The sequence below is a fragment of the Schistocerca americana genome, chromosome 7 (assembly GCF_021461395.2).
Source record: "Schistocerca americana isolate TAMUIC-IGC-003095 chromosome 7, iqSchAmer2.1, whole genome shotgun sequence".
Classification (NCBI taxonomy): domain Eukaryota; kingdom Metazoa; phylum Arthropoda; class Insecta; order Orthoptera; family Acrididae; genus Schistocerca; species Schistocerca americana.
Window position 1 is genome coordinate 118,263,169 of NC_060125.1, and position 19,398 is coordinate 118,282,566.

Consider the following 19,398-nt stretch of genomic DNA (forward strand, 5'->3'; position numbering starts at 1 on the left):
ATGAAAACAACGTTTCACCAGGCAACGCCGGTCAACTGCTGTGTGTGTATGAGAAATCGGTTGGAAACTTTCCTCATGTCAGCACGTTGTAGGTGTCGCCACCGGCGCCAACCTTGTGTGAATGCTCTTATAAGCTAATCATTTGCATATCACAGCATCTTCTTCCTGTCGGTTAAATATCGCGTCTGTAGCACGTCATCTTCGTGGTGTAGGAATTTTAATGGCAAGTAGTGTAGCAGCAGTGACCCATCTAACAACTGCGCCAGACACTTGTCTTATATAGACGTTAGCGACCGTTGCGCCGTATTCTGTCTGTTTACATATCTCTGTATTTCAATATGCGTGCCTGTACCAGTTCCTTCGGCGCTGTACTCCGCAAGCCACAGTACGGCGTGCGGCGAAGGGCGGTTTGTGTACCACTTACTTGATTCGCATGAAGTGCGATTGTTGGTAAGGGTGTGTCTGAGGTCGACGCTGCCCTTCCCTGGATCTTCCCTACTTCCTCTGTCGATCTTGTCTGATACCGATTCCAGACCTACGAATAATGTACTGGTGGAAGGAGGTTTTATAGGATACCTCCTTTGTGGGTGGACTTCATTGTGGATCTGTTATTGCCACTGTATGTCTGCCTGCTTAGCTGGGTGGTAACGCGCTAGCCTCCCGTGCAAGCGGGCCTGGGTTCGATTCCCAGCCGGGTTGGAGATTTTCCCCGCCCGTAGAGTGGGTGTTGCGTTGTCCTTTTCAGCATTTCATCCTCATCACCGGCACGGAAGTCGCCCAATGTGGCATCCACTAAAATAGGACTTGCGTGCGGCGGCCGAACTTCCCCGGATGGGACCTCCCGGCCAATAATGCCACACGCTCATTTCCGTTGTCACTGTATACTGACTGACGCTGATACAGGTGTTTGGCATGTCTCTCGGCCAGCGTAACAGTCTACTCCGTATTTGACGTAACAGTATCGAGGATGCACGCAGCCAAGCCCTGTGCTAAGAACTGCAGCGCATCAGAGGCGCTGTTGCCTACACCCATTCTATTAAGTATGATAACGGGACCTTGAATCACTCAGTGAGCATATCTCAAAATCTTGTGAAAATTCGTAGCAATGCTGCGTACTTTAGCATCTTCGTTATTCTGCATACCTCTAAATGTTTTAAATTCTGTTAAGGAAGTTATGATTCTCCGTGTAAAAACTAGCCTCACAACTTACCTTTGGCAGTGGCTTGGTTTTGTTGGAGACGTGCAGTCCAGTGACTTCGACGATGCTAGGCAGATGGGGCCGCGGGTAGTCTCCGCTGAAGTGGACAGTCATCAGGATCATGCTGAAGTTGCGCTCCACCTCGTACACAGACTTGGGTTCAGGGCCCAGGTACTTCCTCATGAGGGCCTCGTGCTCCGGCAGCACCGTGTAGAACCAGTAGTGCAGGAAGCGCACGTGGAAGAGGGTGTTGCAGAGCCTCTCCCAGAAGCTCATGTGGTCCGAGTACCTGACGAAGATGTCTGTCAGGTAGGCGGGGTTGGTCGGGTTGCCGATGGTGTAGTAGGCCGGGACCATGGCCGGCAGCGTGAGGATGCCCACCAGCGGGGGGTAGCCGGCGCTGTGCAGCAGCCCGTAGAAGCACTGGTAGGGCAGCCGCTCCATCACCACCAGGTCGAATACGTGCTTCTCGCTGCACAGTGGAACAGCAGTGCCGTGTAGGCAGTCGGAAAGGCAGGAGGACGTACAGGAAGACATTTACGTCTAATGGGGCATACATTCTGAGTGGCTAGATTCCTGTTTAACCCCTGTTGAATTTTGCTATGTAGGCTTTAGGCAAAGGTCTAAGGCATGTTTCTGTATCGAATGAGACAACAAGTTTACTGTTACCAGTCACTGTTTATGTCCACAACGTGTTTCGAAAGTTTAAACCTCCATCATCAAATATGACAGTTTACATGTGATGTGTTACGATAGAGAAAGGAGCCTGTGACCACTGGAGAGAGTGCAAGTTACCCCAAAATCGTAACACAACACACCATATGTCATATTAAGGATGGTAGGACGTCAAACGGGTCGACTTGGAACAGGAGAGGCACCACAGGACATTTTAATTTCCACTGTCTATACTTTTCCAAGTAAATTCATAAAACTTTGTCAGCATGATCAGGAAGGATTCAGGTTGCACACTCATAGCAGTCGTAGCTCAAAAACATAGCAAAATAAATTTTTTTTACATGTGAAATTTCATCATTTTTCACTTAGCATTGGCTGCATTTTTTGCTATATGTACACTTCTCTTCATAAGTAAGAGACATTCTTCGGTGAATTTTGCACAGCACACAAACCGTAGTTACAGGTTTATGGAACTCTAGAATTTTTGTAATTTATGAAAAACTGAATGAGCTGTAACATTTTAAACTCCATGTTTACAAGAAACTCAAATTTTATAGTTAATTATCTCAATTTTTACAACAGTTTTTAACAGATTTGGAGAATTCTAGAGTTTCATGCACCTGTAAGTACGGTTTGTACGCTGTGCAAAATTCATCGAAGAATCTCTCTTACATATGAAGAAAAGTACCTATAGCGACAAATGCAGCCAATAGTAAGTGCAAAAATGATAAAATTTCACGTTAAAAAAGGTTATTTTGTTCCTTTTTTTAATTTCCACTGCTATGAGTGTGAATCCTTAATCCTTCCCGGTCATGTTGAGAAAGTTTTATGAATTTATTTCGAAAAGTGTAGACAATGGAAATTAAAATGTCCTGTGGTGCCTCTCCTGCTCCAAGTCGGTCCTTTTGACGTCCTACCCGCTTAACACATATAAATCCACCATACGATTCAGGTTTAAACCTTGGAAACGTGTCGCAGATATAAATAAACAGTGACTGGTAACACTAAACTTGTTGTTTCATTCGATATTAATAACGATCATGGTAAAGCCTAACGTAAAATGTTTACATGTTTGTTTACTTAAACTTCAGTCTCCTGGTACTTGATCAGAGGCTATGTAGACTAAGTTAGTAGGTTTACATATCTCTGACAAATAAATAAATAGGGCTCTACATCGTAAAAGATATGGAACTTCCAGTGAAAAGAAACCACCTAACGGAGAGTTTTATTCTCATTCACATCAGTCAGGTGCTAAGAAATACGATACTGACAGAGTCTTTAACTGACAAGAAACGTGTGTGAATATCTCAACACTGTTAAGGACCTGTGCGCTCTTATTGCCTCAAATTTAGTATACAAAATCCCTTGTACATGCTATCATGTGGACACTGTAGTTGCTAAAAGAAGCATTAGCACAACTTTCACAGAATAGAAGGACTATAATTAGAAAGCTACATGTGTTAGTGACATAGAAGACAAACAGTGCCAACATCTCCACATTAGAGCCTCCATAACATACGCCAGTGCGGTTTTGTAATTGGATAGGACGCCCCAGTGGAATGACGTGATAAGCGAACTGGCGCGTGACGTGGCACAAGGTATGCTTGCAACTGCAGATACAACAAACACAGTCTATTGGAGCAGCACCTACCAGACTGAATCGAACTCAGTCAGCGCCATATGAATGCCGCGTGCTCAACTTTTTTCAAGCGCCACATCTGTTTACGAATGTTTTAGTTTCGCCGCGCGGAGTGGCAGCGTGGTTTGAGGCGCCGTGTAACGGACTATGCAGCCCCCCCCCCCCCCACCGGAAGCTCGAGTCTTCCCTTGGGTATGGATGTGTGTGTTTTTCTTAGCATAAGTTACTTTAAGTCACTGTATTGTATTGTATGGAACTGGGGACGTAGAAACGACGGAGAGGCTTCGTCCCCGCCGTAGCTGCAGTGGTACACAACCCCATAACAGGCTACAGCAGTCCACTCACCCCACCGCCGCCCCACACCGAACCCAGGATTATTGTGCGGTTCGGCCCCCACTGGAACCCCTTGGGAACGTCTCACCCCAGACGAGTGTAGCCCCAATGCTTGGTTGGTAGAGTAATTATGGCGTACGCGTACGCGGAGAAAGTGTTTGTGCAGCAATCGCTGACATAGTGTAACTGAGGCAGAATAAGGTTCAAATGGCTCTGAGCACTATGGGACTTAACATCTGAGGTCATCAGTCCCCTAGAACTTAGAGCTACTTAAACCTAACCAACCTAAGGACATGAGACACATCCATGCCCGGGGCAGGATTCGAACCTGCAACCGTAGCGGTCGCGCGGTTTGCCGGAAAACAGTGCGTTAGACCACACCGCTAACCGGGTCCCTTAAGAATTTACACATTTTTAAAATTTTTTTTAGTTTCGGTTGTTCGATTTTCTTTGTACCCACCAAAATGAGAGACGATCCTGAGTTCCGTAGTTTTTTCACTATTCCTATGGAGAAATAGCCCATGTACCTGCCATCAAAGCACCGCTGATTAAAGCAAAAGGAACGGCCTAGGCAAAGTGTGGGAAGGGACTGAACGTGAAATGTCAAGGAGGGATACAGAAATTTAAATTTTATTTAGTTTATTTATGGAAGAGAAATAGAATAAGAACCAAACAGAAATATTTAATAAAATTTTCTATAAAACTTATCTGCAGTTTTTTTCTTACCGATTAGGAGGATTTTTTATACGAGGCTGAGTCAAATGAAAACCTTAAATATTTTTTTAAATATTATTTATTGTGCAGCAGTGGTACAAAGCTGTATCACTTTTCAACATAATCTCCCTCACATTCAATGCAAGTCCTCCAGCGCTTACAAAGTGCATGAATTCCTTCAGAAAAAAAATTCTGTTGGTAGTCAGCGCAACCACTCATGCACCTCGTGGCTTACCTCTTCAACAGAACCAAACTTCTTTCCTCCCATTGCGTCTTTGAGTGGTCCAAACATATGGAAATCACTTGGGGCAAGATCTGGTGAGTATGGTGGATGAGGAAGACACTCAAAATGCACTACTGTGATTGTTGCAACTGTTTGTACAGGCAGTGTGGGGCATTGCATTGTTATGTTGCAGAAAGACACCTGCTGACAGCAATTCACGTCGCTTTGATTTAATTGCAGGCCGCAGATGATTCTTTAGGAGATCTGTGTATGATGCACTGGTGACAGTGGTCCCTCTAGGCATGTAATACTCCAAAATGACGCCTTTTTTGTTCCAAAAGAGAGTCAGCATAACCTTCCTTGCTGATGTTTCTGTTCGAGACTTCTTTGGTTTTGGTGGTGAGGTATGGCGCCATTCCTTGCTCGCTCTCTTCGTTTCCGGTTGGTGGAAGTGAACCCCGGTTTCGTCCTCAGTAACGATTCTTGCAAGGAAGCCATCACCTTCTCGTTCAAAGCGCCGAAGAAGTTCTTCACAAGCATCAACACGTCGTTCTCTCATTTCAGGAGTCAGCTGCCGTGGCACCCATCTTGCAGACACTTTGTGAAACTGGAGCACATCATGCACAATGTGGTGTGCTAACCCATGAATAATCTGTAAACATGCTGCAATGTCATTCAGTGTCACTCGGCGGTTTTCCTTCACTATGGCTTCAACTGCTGCAATGTTCTGTGGAGTCACAACTCGTTGTGCCTGACCTGGACGAGGAGCATCTTCCACTGAAGTCACACCATTTGCGAACTTCCTATTCCATTCGTAGACTTGCTGTTGTGATAAACATGCATCACCGTACTAAACCTTCATTCGTCGATGAATTTCAATAGGTTTCACACCTTCACTACGCAAAAACCGAATAACAGAACGCTGTTCTTCCCTGGTGCAAGTCGCAAGTGGGGCGGCCATTTTTATACTAATACTGCGACGGTATGTGTGCATCTGCACTATGCTACCACTTACAGGCCATTCTGCACGCTGTGTGTAGCACGCTTACCAACTTACAGGATAAGGGCGCGAATTTCCTATTTGTTATTACAAATTTGAGGTTTTCATTTGACTCACCCTAGTAATACCAGATCGTTTTGGTACGTTGTACGTACGTTTTGGTACGTTGTTCTACCAAGATATTGCTGCATGTGGGCTAAGAAAGAAACTACAGAGCGGTTTTCTCGATTCAATAGCATTGTTTGTAAGTCCCTGTTGGTTTCCTGGGTTTTGATGCGAGTTCTCCACAAGGTGCTCTGCACCGTGCTGCTCAAATGACAGAATTCACAGTATCACATACACTGTCGTAAATATCCATAAAATCCCAACTACGTTATCTGTTGCTGCTACGGACTCTGAAACTTGTATCCCCTTTCGAAATCTCGGATCACAAGCATGCCGAGCCACCTGCAACGTCATGCGTCGTATCACTTGTGAAGCCACGTCGGTGGTCGCTCTGCCTTACAAAACGGTCTGTTAACCTCGTAACCCAGCTTTTGCGTAAATATTTGTATATGTATCGGTCTGTTCTTTCGGACATGTCCGATAGAACAGACACCACAAATACAGGGTGAGTCACCTAACGTTACCGCTGGGTATATTTCGTAAACCACATCAAATACTGACGAATCGATTCCACAGACCGAACGTGAGGAGAGGGGCTAGTGTAAATGTTTAATACAAACCATAAAAAAATGCACGGAAGTATGTTTTTTAACACAAACCTACGTTTTTTAAATGGAACCCCGTTAGTTTTGTTAGCACATCTGAACATATAAACAAATACGTAATCAGTGCCGTTTGTTGCATTGTAAAATGTTAATTGCATCCGGATATATTGTAACCTAAAGTTGACGCTTGACTACCACTCCTCCTGCGCGTGCAATATGTGTCAGTCATAGTATCCTCTGCGACATTATGTGTGCAACAACTACGTCCGTACCTCTAACAAAGGGTACACACTAAGGGTCCTGCCGATTTTCCACAACGCGTTGCCTACTGCACGTGGTTCCTGCACCGCTACATCGTCACACCCCTGTTTCCACGTCGAGTTCCGTTCACAGGTGAATCTAAGTTCACTAGGGGCAGTGTTCTGAATTAGCGAAACTGCCATGTCTGGGCAGACGAAAAGCCTCGTGCCATGCATGTTCAGTGATTTCAACACCAGTTTGTCATTAACGAGTGGGCAGTTGTTCTGGACGGTCATGTGACTGGGCCAAACCTCCTTCCACTCAAGCTAACTGGCCCTGCATACTTGATCTGCCTACAAAACGTACTGGACCCCTTCTTGGAAGCTGTGCCACTGAATGCCTGTCAGGAAGTGTGGTTAAAGTATGATGGTGCACTAGCTCACTGCTCACTTGCGGTTAGGAGGCATCTCAACAGACGACACGGTGAAAGATGGACAGGCCGAGGTGATCCAAGCGCGTGGTCACCGTCATCGCCGTATTTGACTCCTATGGAATACTTCTTGTGGGATGGTATGCAAAGTTTAATTCAACACTTCTGTAGAGACAGAGGAAGATCTGTTAGCACCAGTTCTGGCCGCTACACTAGAAACTGAAGAGTTTACAACAACTGTCTGTTTCACTAAACGACATTCCCTGTCTAAACCAGTCCTGGACGATGGTCTGTAATCAAGTGAGCGAGAGATGCTCTTGTATCTTCCGAGTTGGCTTCTGTCCGTTATCGTCCGGATGGAGAGTGCGTGCCGGCCGGTGTGGCCGAGCGGTCTAGGCGCTACAGTCTGGAAGCGCGCGACCGCTACGGTCGCAGGTTCGAATCCTGCCTCCGGCATGGATGTGTGTGATGTCCTTAGATTAGTTAGGTTTAAGTAGTTCTAAGTTCTAGGGGACTGATGACCTCAGAAGTTAAGTCGCATAGTGCTCAGAGCCATTGGCCATTGGAGAGTGCGTACCAGACCATGCTTCGTATATACAATGTCTGTAACAACACTGCTGGTCTCCACATCGAGCTGCTGTTGTAATGCTTCAGTACTCATCTATATGTACAATATGATGGGTTCCTTTTTTGGTTTGGTATAATATAAACACGTAATGTTTAAGTGTTAATACCTGAAGTATGCGTAAGTGATAAATGGATATTTCGTTATGTTTCCTTTCGAATCGTTACCAAGTAACTGTACTGCGTCACGTCTAATTCAGTTCCTCAACCAGAAATGCAAATGTTAAAAATCTGAACTGAAACTTTCGTAAACTCTCGTCGCCAGTTTCGTAAACCCTCGTCGTCAGTTTTGTAAAGGCCTCGTCGTTACTGCTGTGGAGGCCGACTTGTTACGGTAGGACGAGTTTGTGAGTTCGCGAAATGGCATTTGGTGCAGTACACCGCTAAGACAATTTCTCCCTGCCAGTATTACACAGCTGTGCCCCAGGGTCAAGTAACAGGAACGAAGGGTCTTCAACACCACAACAAATCAGGAACAAAGTCACGCAATTGTGTTAAAAGATTTACTTACCTTTGTGACTGGTCGAATAATAATGCCAGCAACACTGTTCGTAATATAACACAAAGAAGCCCTCAGTGGCTAAGTGTAAATAATCGTAGGTAAAGTTCAAAGTACATAACAAATGCTATTTACAACAACTGTCTGTTCACTTTTAAGAGTTCAGTAAACGACATTCCCTGTCTAAACCAGTCCTGGACGATGGTCTGTGTTCAAGTGAGCGAGAGATGCTCTTGTATCTTCCGAGTTGGCTTCTGTCCGTTATCGTCCGGTCATTGGTGGTCTGTACTCGGTCGGCAATTGGCCGAGACGAAGACGATCTCTTCATCCCCAGCGCCGCCCGTGGCGCTGGTGGAATTCGCGCAAGTGGCGAATCTCTGTGGCACTGACACCATCTCGCATCTTTCAGCCTGTGGTGCATTTGCCCTGACTGCGTCTTGTTCGGACGACACAGCAGGAACCGCCGTACAACGCAACGGTACGTTTCCAGACATTCAAAATATTGTGTACTCATTCCCCTTCACAAGCCCTAGAAGTCTGTATATATATGGTTGCGGGATCAAGAATGGTGTCTGTCCTTCCGGACATGGCCGAAAGAACAGACACCACACATGTATAAAAGATAAGGAACGCTGTATAGGGAAACAGAACAGGAAGTGCAGAAAATACCGGACGAGATCGGAGACTATCTTTGGACACATAATAGCTGAAAATCAGGAACGGCAATGATGACAGAAGTTTATGAAGTTTCCAAAGGAACATTCCCAGTCTGTGTTGGAGACAGCAGAGGTACAAGAGCTCATGCGGTCTAAGGCATTACGAGACAGTATTAATAAACGACGCAAATGCGTTTAAGATTAATTACGGAGGAAGTCGGAAACATCAAGGCGAAAGGGGCGCGAAATGGGAGATGGTGGTCTTTTACAGTCAACGGTTTCCAGTGCATAATGACTCATGATGCCACGGATGTACTCCTGTTTAACCAAAGCGAGCACGTTAGGTAGAGTCCGCATGCTGCGCCCCAGTGTTGTATGTACGCTCACGTTTTTCTAATTTGTAAATTCCATCCAATTACTCGCCCTTCCATCTCCTCTTCTTAAGTGACCTCATTTTTTGGCCATACCAACGACTTTAAATTCAGTTCCTCTTGTTTAGTACAGACAATTCTACTTACTTAGGCCACCGTCGTCTTATTCTTTGTTGAATTTATCTGTAGTGGTCCCCTATTCATTGCCGTTCGCGAACGGACCATATCCGTACGTCCCGTAAGTTTACTTGAGGTTAGGCCTCTTGTCCGATATACATGAGATCATAATCATGGTATTTTATAGATACCCCGTAACAGTTTCCTCTTCTTGCATTAAATCTAGTCCTTCCTCTTCCCGAAGGACTGTAACAGAAATTGCGCCATTTTGTGCATCATATTGCAGTCTCTCTCCCTTCTTGCGTCGGAGCTATCTGCACTGGTATCATATTACATCTATTAGGCAGTAATTCTTTCCTTCTTGGTAAATCATTCTGCCTATTACCTTTCCATCTATTCCTACGCCATACTTCCATTTTTTTAATTATTTCCTGCCAGACAGTCTAATTGGTCCAGCACCTGCACAATGGTATTGACGTCTATTTTTTTGGAATTTCCGTTAATTTTTCCTGCACTGCTGCAAGCAGCTTATTGATTATAACTGAAATTAGATCAGAGTCAACAATAAAAGCAAATTAGAGTAAGGGGGTCTACAACATTATCGACTTGAAAAGATATTACAGTGGTCGACAATTAAATCTCAAGGGTCTTGTAATAATCCAAGATATGTGGATTATGACTACAAGGAGCAGGAGCTACTGGTTCATACTTCTTACCTTTCATTTTATGTACAACCAATGAGTCTGCCACTAGTCTATCAATCTTTAAAGCGCAAACTAGCCTTTCTCTATATCCGCACACAAGAAACTACTACATAGCATTGCTCTCGACAGCAGTGTGAATATCGAACAGGATACACAAAATTAAAAGAAAAAATTCATAACACGAAGAGATAGTCAACAGAACGAGTAACAAACGCACTATTAAGGTAAGTAGAGGAGGAGCGAAGAACAATTTTGGAGTGGAGAAAACGAATAACTCATAGTAAACGAATGTCTTGATATGTTGCGAATAAAATAGTAACTCATTACGGTAGAGAGTGATAGGTATACAGACAAACAACGAGAGGTGCTACCCAACCACGATATTATTGCACTTGGGCCATTGTCGGAAACCGCGATGAGGTTGCAGTACAAAAGTGCAGTGGTGACTTTGGAAAACTGTCAACGCTTTCAGGTCAGTCGTGCATACACTGGCATGCACTGTGTGTCTCGTTTGGAAAAGAATTTGTTCCAGTCACTGTCTTCCAGATGCAATAACACTGTGGTCGACTTGTACACATACTCCAAAAATCAACAAACGAACGACTTTATCAGACAGAACTGACGAGTATGAGGAAGTGGTTAACAAAATAAGGGAAGATATTTCAGAACAAAAGTATAAGGTAAGTCATTCAGTCGAAAATACAACAAGCGTGTGTGAACATCTCACATTTTTAAGAGGTAGAGGAGATTAAATAATATAAGCGGGCATCAGTGTGCTGCGTTATAATAGGTATTCGATGCAAAGGTTACTCAGTGGCCAGAGGGAAAATTTAGAGATTATTCAGTAGAGGGTAAGTAATTCCTCCACCAACAGTATTGTTGGAAGGGAAACGGTAATATACTACAAATAGTCCCACTAATGATAAAGTAATTTGGCAGGTATAATGTATGAGTGTGTGGCAAAGGAGTAATACACAGAGATGCGTAACAGTTGAAGGCATGTTCATCACGAGGAAAGTATTAGGTATCATAAGAAGTGTAATAAATCGTATAGGCAATTGCTAATGTTACAATAAAGCACCACTATAGGAATCGTTGCTTTCGCACGGACACTATCGAAATGAAAGCAGGCAGCACGCACTGATCTGAGTATCGACTGCAATCAAAGAAGTGATAGTTATTACGGTATGAAATATAAGATGAGTATCAAAGGAACAAAATATCTCAGGTGGAGTGTAGAATGAATTCTAAAAGAAAAGAATACAGCACTGTCTGCATTATAATAGTTCCAATAGAAGATACACTAAGACGTGCGTGTTAAATGTAAGTATGTATAATTAAGATGACATTCATGGCAGTGGTGAACTAAAAACGGAAGTGGATTTTCGCTGGGCCGCAGTGGACCGAGGGATGGCCAGATCCACAGCTCATAAAAAATGTGTGTGAGAGAGAAACTCAGTCAAGGTTGGAAGCGAATTCGGAGTCCGTTTTGGTAAGAGGGAACAAACTTATGACATTTTGTGTCCGAATTTTACAGACCATACATGATCTTGATCCATAACGACAGTACGATGCAATATGAGATCCTCAGAAAATAATAATTATATTACATCAACAAAAGACAATTGCAGTAATCTCATGTACCGAAAAATAACAAAACAATATCTACCAATATAGACAGAGGCATGAATAAATAAGTTTAAGTGAAACACATTTTGGAGACGAAACGAGCAGTTGGTTAATGGCCTCGGAAAACCCCACTTAACAAGAGAACATCGAGCTTCACTGCAGAAAGGACAAGGCCAGAACAATCACTATTCTTTTTAATATAAATACGGCCAGGACCGAGGGTAAGTGGCTGGACGGCGTTAACAGGGCTAGGCTGCGACCAGCAAGAAAAATAAAATTCACCTCTAACGAAACGGCGATTGGCTGAAGCCATACTGGGCGACGCAGATGTGACACGGAGAGGAGATCCCCATTATGTAAAAGCATTTTGAGAACTAAAATTTCTAAATATCTCTCTTGTCTCACGGCGGACCACACAAGTGTGGGGAAAATAGCGAGGGCGTTGAGAGCTTTGCTTTCTACGAAGTGTGGGCGATATGCTTCACATATCGTGGCGATAGATAGCAAAGAGGTAGTTAATTATTGCTGCAGGAATTTTTGCAGGCAAAGAAATTGTGCACGTTGCTTCAACCCTTAGTGAGTGTGCAATAGGCATTATTTCGACTAGGGAAAGATTAAAGTTCTATGGAACGCAGGAAAGTTGAGACTAAGTGAATTCAGTCAAGGCCAGAGTAGGGAATTAGTGCTTCAGATTCAGCACAGAGACAACGCTGTTGCAGACGCCGCTTGGTAAAGTACAATTGCACATTAGGCCACAGTAAAAGTTGAGTCTAGATTCTGCTCACTCCGACTTGCGTACACTTTGACCATTGAATATCAAAAGCTAGGATACTAACCTACCCTCACATTGAGTGCATAAGAGTTTTTTCAGTGGTTCAAAAAGTAAATTTATTCTCCACCAACTCAGTGCATTGACCAGCTACAACATCGTAGATGTAAATGAGCTAATGAAGATTTAATCATTCTTTCCTGTGATAAAAAAGTTTTCATATATACAGATAACGAGTTTAATAATCGTCAATTCAGTATGTCCGAGAGTTAAATATTTTTTACAATTTTGTCATATGATGACATGATGGAGACCGTGGCTGTTGTTTGAAGACAAATGTTGATGGTGTTAGGAGAGCAACCAACCACAAATTTACTTTCAGTTCCATTATTTATTCAATGAAACCGTTACCGGTTTCGAATCGTTGTGATTCATCCTCAGACGGTTTACACGCTTTCTTAATGGCATTTGGTGTGTTTTTATAGATTAATTGTCCTAAAATACAAATAAAACATAATTATAAACACGCCACACACAGATGGTTGCGTTACAGATTTTCGTTGCATGTGACTTACGTGAAACGTCGGTTTCGAGTGTTTGTTTTCATAACATTCGTCCAACCGATGTAAATGCATTCCCACTGCATCCTCGTTGTTGCACACGTAAATAATTCTCACTCTACACTTTAGATTTGTCGCTGAGATCATTTCAACCACGCACCACATGATCTATGGAACAGAGATGGAGCAAGACTAAATTGATACTTCGTAAGCAATAAGAGAAATGAATGCTTAACAAATTTTGCAACTATTTTCAAGTTTAGTTTAGTATTAAATGTAACTAATCAATATTGAAGTCTTCCATTTGCATGATAAAATGCGAAGTGATGCATCTGATTGGAACTGGAGAGAATATCACTAAACTCCGGTTTGGTGGAGGCAACCGCATTAACCGATCGTGTCGTAGAAACTGACAACTGGTGTGAAATAGTATTGTTTATTAATGAGAACATCCGGGTGACGGACAAAGTAAATGATCACGACTAACCAACCGATATGAAAAATTCACATTATTAAACATGCCGTGAGCGGATGCAAATATTAGCCACTACTCGATTAATGTACCAGCAAGTGAAACGTGCGACTGTAATCGAGAGTACAGAAATAAATTTGTTCGAACACGGTGCTGTGGCAAAACTTACGGACCATAATAAAACATGGCTTCACTTAAAAGACATGGCGTGCTGTTTACTACAGATTAGCTCCGCAGTTTGCTACAATTTAAACTTAACAGCGCTACAACATGTCAGCGAGGCCACGACCCCGTGCTATAGTCTGCAGCGAGAGGGCCTTCAGTGCAAGATATTAGGTGCGTGTTCTTTTGGGGGAGCTATTCTCTCGTGTACGGTTCGTCTGTTACAAATAGACACTGGTGCACGTAACATATTAACACAAGGAGAGTGTTGTACGTTGGAGCGAGGGAGAAATGACTGTCAGTTTGTCATAGGACGCATCTAATAGTATTCTACGTGTGAATTACAATGGATGCAGTAAATTATTTGACTTCGTCAGCCTACAGTCAGCATTTATCCAACAAGGTTTCAAGAAAACAGCTTACTTTCATGGTATTCAATGAACATCAAGGCTACATTTTAATATTACCTACACTGATACAACTCCTGGAGTTAAACAAAACTGATAAGGATACCAAATATTGGAGCAGTGCTCTACATCAGGACACATTTGCGTCTTATATCGTGTTCCCTTTACAGGTGGACTGCACATTCCTAGAATCCTACTGAGAAATAATCGTCTTTCATTCACTTTCCCTGCTACTGATTTATCATATTTTGTCCACTTCATATTGATTCTTAGAAAAGCCCCACTACTTTAAACGACACCATAGAGCCCAGTGTTTTACCATACACGTTGTAACCGGACACTGTCGGATTATTTCTCTAGTTTATTGGCATTGCTTCAAATTTATAAACATAAATTGCTTCGGCCAGTACTCACTACCATTTAAGGAAAATTTCCACTAAGTAAATCAAGTTGGAATAGTGTTCAAGACATTAAAAAGAAAAAGAAACAATTTATTACAAATTACTTCGAAAAGAAAAAGAAATATTAAGCTCATCATCACGTCCGGGATGATTTCATTAGAGACCGGGCACAATATGGGGTGGAACAAGAGTGAAGAAGAAATCAGCCCTTGTCCTGTTTTTGCTACCGCGGCATTCGCTTCAGCTGATCTCGGGATTCCTGACGGAGATTTCAACCAGACCCCTCGCGAAAGCAAATCTACGGACATTACCAACACTCCAATTCGCACAGTCCAGTCACTCGATTTCTCTGATGGGCTTCCTATAAGCCTGTATACCGCAGAACCTTACACGAGTAATATTACGTTCCTCCAAATCCTTCCTCATGTACGTTATTTTGTATTTCCTCTCTCTCAACATAGCCATAACCCTGAGTTTTCTTCAGTACCAGCCCTGGGGACATGCTTCTAATGTGTCCATGAGAGCCCATTCTTCTCTTAAGCGACTTTCATATGCTTGTTGTGTAGTTTCTTGTTTCGCTTATTTGGTGGTGATCCATATTCTTGTCTGTATATCCCGAACATTAGTATGGCCTCAAGGCTAGCCTTTACTACCTACCTTGATAAGCATTTCATTGCGTACAAACTTGATGGTTTTATTAAAGTGTTGCAACATATAACTCACGATGTTCTAATTTCTGCAGCAAAATTCGATATTGGTAACATCGAATGGAACTCGTCTTAGTAACAGAAGTAACGGAAGACTAACTGGTTGATACTGCAGAGTGTTTAAGTAACGTGAAGAACACAGCAAGTGCCATATACGATTTGCCAGTAACTTCAATCAGTGGAAGAGGGGTCAAAATAAGCGAACACCTGTCTCGGACTATCCGTTTCTGAGAAAACGACGGTTGAAGATTTCGAGGTACTGTTTGTGCCTTTTAGCAAGTGCCTGGCTCAACCGAGGCGCTAGCATGACGACTATTGTCGCAGCTTCACGCTTTTGCAATCCGTTTTCGGTAGCCGGTTACAATTGTGACTTAAGTTTTTCATCTATCTACCCAAGTCCGTAGAAGATTACTCCACGGATGCTTTATAATACATACTGAAATAACTTTCTGCTTATTTGTCTACTAGTCGTATATCTGATAAATATGTAAATTTTGAAAAAAGGAGGACCACAATAAATTAATGAGAAAATTATTTGAAATTACATCTTGGGTTGTCGGGTGTTCTGCCGGATATCAGCGTCGTACTTGCACGATATTTCGGTCACGTAGCTCGTAACCTTCATCAGGTGCGACCTGAGACTGCTCCTCGAGTGTTTTCTTTTTTTTTTTTTTTTCTTTTTGCGCTTTTCATTCCCTTCTCAGATGGAGAAGGGCGGCCTGTTGTAGAGCGTGCGTTGAGCTCTTTGCAGCCAAGGGTAAGGTTTATTCTGTTGTGGCACTCTCTATTTCTCTCGCTGGGGTGCAAAAAAGCGGACGGAAAACGGAGCAGCAACGCTCCAGCAGGTCGCAGGGAATGGGCGCGGACCACAGAGGAAGCACCTGCAGCCGTTGGTGGAGGGGGAAGGCCATAGGCATAAATACTGGACCAGAAGGGAATGAAAAGTGCAAGAAAAAAAAAAACACTCGAGGAGCAGTCTCAGGTCGCACCTGATGAAGGTTACGAGCAACGTGACCGAAATATCATGCAAGTACGACGCTGATATCCGGCAGAACACCCGACAACCCAAGATGTCATTAGATCGCGGGGAAAGCCTGAAGAGTTATTTGAAATTGTTTTCAGTGAAATTCTTCTAGTGAGCCTTGATTCACGATCAGTTGCAAGCACTAGTTGTCGGTAAAGTTGTCCATTACGTGTGGTTTTTCGCGAAGTTTTTATCCAGAGCGCAATCCATGCAAAGAAATGTGACTGTGGGTAACCTGCCTTCGAGCGATGATCGTGATGTCTGGAACTTCTGTGTTCCAAATGTTTCCACGATAGTTGTAATCCAAGGGAATCTTCCTGAAGAATAAACACAAGAATAAAATTTAAGAATTAATAATAGGATCTGATAAAAGAATGAAATACAAGAATACGAGAATTGAAAACCTTTGTAACCCTTGAAAGTATCATAGATACACATATGTAATAAACAGTTGGTTGGTTGATTTGGTGGGTCGGGATCAAACAGCGAGGTCACCGGTCCCATCGGATTATGGATGGGGAAGGAAGTCGGCCGTGTCGTTTCAAAGGAGCCTCCCAGCATTTTCCTAAAGCGATTTAGGGAAATTATGAAAACCTAAATAAGGATGACCGAACACGGCTTTTAATAAATGTATGACACTTACTGTGAAACCTAGTCGTAATTTTACAATTAACGTAACATCCTTGTATCCTGTAACTTGATAACAAACATTCATGTAATAGCATTCTAAGGGCATGGAGAGATAAATGAAATGAAATGAAATGAAATAAATAAAATGGCCAGGTTTCGAACATGGCGTGCAGAAGTGACAGACCATAACGCTAATCACTGCGGCACAGTTTGAGCTGACACTTTCGCGCTCTATAAGGTACAACAATTACGTATAACACTGATCGTCGTTTTCTGTGAAATGGCCGAGTATTACGGGTAAGCCGAGACACATGTTGGTTTATTTTGATTCCTCTTCCATTGGGCGAAGTTTCTGAGAAATCGGATTATGGCACTTGCTCTGTTATCCTCCTGTCCGCAGCTCGTGGTCGTGCGGTAGCGTTCTCGCTTCCCGCGCCCGAGTTCCCGGGTTCGATTCCCGGCGGGATCGGGGATTTTCTCTGCCTCGTGATGACTGGGTGTTGTGTGATGTCCTTCGGTTAGTTAGGTTTAAGTAGTTCTGAGTTCTAGGGGACTGATGACCATAGATGTTAAGTCCCATAGTGCTCAAAGCCATTTGAACCATTTTTATGTTATCCTCCTAAGAGATGTTCTGAACAGCGAGTGGAAAGCAGAGGGGCCCTAAGAGAACAAATCTGCAACTGGCTCCAAAACGAATATATTTTGACATCTGCACACAGTTCGGCCCGTGTGCAAGACACGATTTTAGTTAGGAGGTTATTATTTCCAACTTACTTTCAATATAAGATGCAGAGGTTTGGAAACAATAAACTACTTAGTCCACAGAAGCTGCATCTAGCGGCTGGGAGTGGGGTTACATTCGTCATCAGGCACAGCTGTCGTTACTGACTACATCACAACGTACGTTGCTTCACTGTCAGTGCCGTGAGATGTTGCTGATGATACTTTCCCGAAATTTTAAAGCTCGAGAGACGGTTGTATCATTACATAGGCGTGAACTCACCTTACCCATTCCTTCACCTGAGGCAAATTCAATTCATGGTGACAGAACTCGACGCCGATTCCGTGGTACATCTGCGCCCTCACTATAGGCGAGGAGTCAGCGATCAGCGAGGCGTTCACCCCTCTCATGAGGGAGTAAGCAGAAGAGACGTCCAACAGCGTGTAGTTTTCATTGCTTACCTGCACAAAGTGATACAGTAACGGTTATTTATGTGAACTTGCACAAATAACTCATCTCGTAGCGTCGGTTAAGTAATTTAAAATATCTTACAAAGCAAAAGGAAGTAGGTGAGGAAATAAGGAATTTAGTTTCGTAAATTAATACGAGGGTAATCGCAAAAGTAAGGTCTCCTACTCTTTTTTTAACTACACAGACCTGTTTATTTGTACAATGGTTTACATCAGTTTACAGCTTGAGCATTTAGCTACTTTTCGACATAATCACCATTTCTGTCGATGCATTTTTGTAGACGCTGTGGCAGGTTTTGTTTGCCCATGTTATACCAGCTCGCCGCCGTGCTGTTCAAAAAGTTATGAACCTCTTCTTTCACCTCGTCGTCGGAGCTGAATCGCTTTCCAGCCAAATGTTTTTTTATCCTAGGGAACAGGTGATAGTCACTGGGCGCAAAGTCAGGACTATAGGGTAGGTGGGTGATTATGTTCCATTGAAAGTGTTGCAGAAGAGCAACTGTTTGCCGAGCGATGTGTGGGCGAGCGTTGTCGTGGAGAATGTGTACGCCCTTGCTCAACATTCCTCTTCTCAGGTACTGAATTGCCGTTTGAGTTTTTTCAGAGTCTCACAGTACCTGTCAGCGTTAATTGTGGTCCCAGTGGGCATAAAGTCGACCAACAATACCCCTTTCCTATCCAAAAAAACGGTCGTCATGGCTTTACCGGCAGACTGTGTTTGTGTGAATTTCCGCGGCTTTGGCGAAGAAGGATGCCGCCACTGGCGTGATTGTTGCTTGGTCTCAGGTGTAATGTGGTACGGTCAGGTTTCTTGACCCGTGACAATTGAGTCCAGAAAGTTGTCCTGTTCGGCTGCAAGGCGGTGAAGAAACGCACGGGAAGGATCAACTCGTTGCCGCATGTGGTCCTCAGTCAGCATGCGTGGCACCTTCCGGTAGTTCAATGTTTCCGTTAAAATTCTGTGAGCGGTGCTTCGGGAAACCTCAGGAACCAAAGTGGAGAGATCATCCAGGGTGATCCGCTGATCTTCACGCTTGCTTTTCTCGTCCTTCAACACTGTCTCCTCAGAAATTGACGGTCTCCCACTCCTTTGTTCGTCGTGAATTTCGGTCCGACCAGCTGCAAATTCACTGCACTATTTACGAACATTTTTGACATCCATGCACCACTCACCATACACTTCCGTTAACTGGTGATGGATTTCAATCGGCGCAGTGCGCTTTCTGCATCTACATCTACATTTATACTCCGCAAGCCACCCAACGGTGTGTGGCGGCGGGCACTTTACGTGCCACTGTCATTACCTCCCTTTT

At 43.5% G+C, this 19,398-nt stretch overlaps 1 protein-coding gene across 2 annotated transcripts in view; it reads right to left on the reverse strand.

The window, feature by feature from the left end:
- LOC124621974 (UDP-glucosyltransferase 2-like) overlaps positions 1 to 18,076 on the reverse strand; it is a 119,143-nt gene extending 101,067 nt beyond the window's left edge. Inside the window, exons 1-2 of one of the 2 annotated variants that reach the window (XM_047147507.1) lie at positions 17,898 to 18,076; positions 1,211 to 1,670 (exon numbers count right to left, since the gene is read on the reverse strand). In XM_047147507.1, coding sequence (XP_047003463.1) covers positions 1,211 to 1,670; positions 17,898 to 18,025 — 588 coding nt within the window. In that variant the 5' untranslated portion in view covers positions 18,026 to 18,076. The remainder of the gene's footprint in view (positions 1 to 1,210; positions 1,671 to 17,897) is intronic. The other variant, XM_047147508.1, reaches the window with a different exon arrangement.
- Between the last annotated feature and the right edge of the window lie 1,322 nt (positions 18,077 to 19,398).